This window comes from Penaeus monodon, chromosome 21 (assembly GCF_015228065.2).
Source record: "Penaeus monodon isolate SGIC_2016 chromosome 21, NSTDA_Pmon_1, whole genome shotgun sequence".
Classification (NCBI taxonomy): domain Eukaryota; kingdom Metazoa; phylum Arthropoda; class Malacostraca; order Decapoda; family Penaeidae; genus Penaeus; species Penaeus monodon.
This window is the reverse complement of record NC_051406.1, coordinates 42450735-42453273: the sequence shown is the minus strand read 5'-3', so window position 1 is coordinate 42453273 and position 2539 is coordinate 42450735. Positions and strand designations below refer to the sequence as shown.

The following is a 2539-nucleotide window of genomic DNA, read 5'->3' as shown; positions in this document are numbered from 1 at the left end:
TGTTGATGCCCCGATCAGTAGCCCGATGAGAGGACACTCTAATTGGGACCTTCGGGCGCTCTCGCATTGCATCGCTCGGGGGTTCTGGTCTTTTCGCTCGCTGGAGGAGCTGCTTCTGGGGGGGGAGGGGGAGCTTTTGTTTTGGGGGAATCGCCGGTGTTTGGTGTGATCCTTTTAAAAGTTGGTGTGTTATGGTGATTATAGATATTTCTCGAATTTCTGTCTTTGATTTAAGAGTGTTTCTAGGGTCCGTGAGGTTCAACGAAACAATGAGATACAATGCGAAGGCGAAGGAAAACAACGGCGTCTCTGTGATCACGTGTTGAGTAGCTCGGTGGCTGGCATATCATCATGAGGGGCGGAGTCAAGCGGCCGAGCTCCACCCTCTGAGTTATCTTTTCGTCTAGACTCCGCCCCTTCTTTCTCTCCAGCCAATGAGGATCCTAGCAGTGGTAGACTACGCGAGGGGAAACCCAATCAGAGTGAAGAGAAACAAAGAGCTTTAATTCGGAAGCTAATGTGGGCGTAACCATTGATGATTGATACCCATTTTTTTCTATCAATATATTGATTTTATCGAATATATTCCACGCTAAGGGATATCGCGAGAACAGTGACATGCCCGAGCAAATCTGGCTTGAGATGCCCACGAAACCTGCCCAATTGTGAGTTTTTGCATCGGTGTTGCCATCCCGGTGGGTATATGGTAGTGAGGGGATGAGGAAGGTCCCGAGAGGCTGGGCGTGAGGGGAGAGAGCAGTCAATCCTCAGCTGTTGGTAGCGGGCGGGTGACGAGCAGCTGCTGTCACCACGAGTCCCTTGCTCTCACTCAGCCCCTTGCCAGCCCTCACTCAGCCCGCAGCCAGGCCCTTTCCGCAAGCCCCGGACACTTGTTTTTTGCACGTGGCACCTGCCGTCTGTCAGTGCCTCTCGCGGTGACCCTCGGCCTAAGGCACTTCGGGCACCACTCGGCCACCCGGACCTCCTGCGCCGCCGAGTGGGCCGCATCGCGAGGCTCGGAAGGGCCGCACCGCGCGCCCGGGCCACCATGGAGGCGCAGTGCTACCCTGGCGGCGTGGCCAACCCGTACGGCGTGGCCCAGGAGCGGCCCTCCGATGTGACCATGATGACGGGCGTGGCCCAGGTGCCCACCTCCACCCACGGCCCCCTCGTGGCCCGCTCCTCGGCCCAGGACTGCTGCTACGACTGGTCCGCCCTCCCCAGCCACTACACCACGCCCATGAAGGAGATGGAAGGTAAGGCGCCCGAGGGCACGGCCCGCTGCGAGGCTCGAGGGCACTGCCCGCTCAGGGATCCTGAGCGGCCTTGGGTCGTGACACCGTGACAGTGAGCGTGCCAGTGACAGGGCCGCCGAAGCAGTGCCAGGCGCCCAGCGATCCCGCCGCGATGCTCGGGCGGCGCGGCGTCGCCTTCCTCGGGAATTCGGGGCAAAAGGAGGCGAGGAGCGAGCGCCGGAAGGCCGCCCAGTGTTGTTCTGTGCCACGAGTCGCACGAGAGCGAGTTATTTAGAGTGCACGGAACCACCAAAATGATGTGAAATTATTATCGATTGCATTGCAACTGATTTTATGCAAATGTCTCGTAAATAGACTAAATTACTGAACGTCTGATATAAGTCATGCTGATAAAATGTTTAAAAGTTGATATCATATGTTTTAATGATTTCCGATTATTGAAACGAAAACGCACTACCTTTCCCCTCCCGCATGCCTTGTATCAAGTGTAACGTGAATTCCATTAGCTCACAAAAAGAATAAATAAAGTCGCGATTTTTCTTCCCAAGTCAAAAATTAAGAAAAGAAATAAAAGAAATTTAAAAAAAAACGAAAAAAAACGGTCATCTTTTCATTCTTCGTCCAAAGTTTTCCGATCAGAACACTCGAAATACCTCAAAATGCCTTATATATGTAGACATTATACACAGCGGAGTGTTTCCGTCCTGCGACTCAAGCATACGGGCGGGCGGTTATACGTAACAAGTATGATTTAAAAGAAGATACAAAGTATACGATATATCTATAAAAAAAAAAAAAAATACTCGCTCGTTTTCATTTCTAAATAAATCAAAAACCGAAAAAAAATTGACACATGAAAAGAATATACCATAACCGCTTTCAACTGTTAAATTTTAGGATTACGTATTAATAAAAGTTCCATGCAGATTCCAAACTCGGTATCGTCGAAGAAAATCGTTATTAGAAGCCAAACACTGATTTAAAAATTCATGTCGACAAAACACTTAAAGCGAAATACATTTTTGCTTGAATTAAAAATAACCCAATTAAAGCACAGAGAGAGACTTAATCGTTTTTATTAATTTTCGCTAAACTATTCATTTCACCTAGCATATTAATAATGCAAAAGTCAGGACTGTGTAATGACAAGAATATCTCCGTTTTTAGGAAAATCATTAAGATAATAGTTATATACGATAATGTAAATCATGAATAATAAATGGATATTTATCAGCCACCAAGATCATTTACAGCAAGTCTGAAATTCAAACAAATATGGTTGA

The 2539-nt window shown here is 48.3% G+C and overlaps 1 protein-coding gene across 1 annotated transcript in view; it reads left to right on the top strand.

Annotated features, from left to right (window-relative positions):
* Window positions 1-697: 697 nt before the first annotated feature.
* Window positions 698-2539, top strand: part of LOC119586683 (T-box transcription factor TBX1-like) — a gene marked incomplete at its 3' end in the record, with an annotated part of 52795 nt that continues 50953 nt past the window's right edge. Inside the window, 1 exon segment of the mRNA XM_037935415.1 lies at window positions 698-1256. Within this exon segment, the coding sequence (XP_037791343.1) occupies window positions 1049-1256 (208 nt within the window).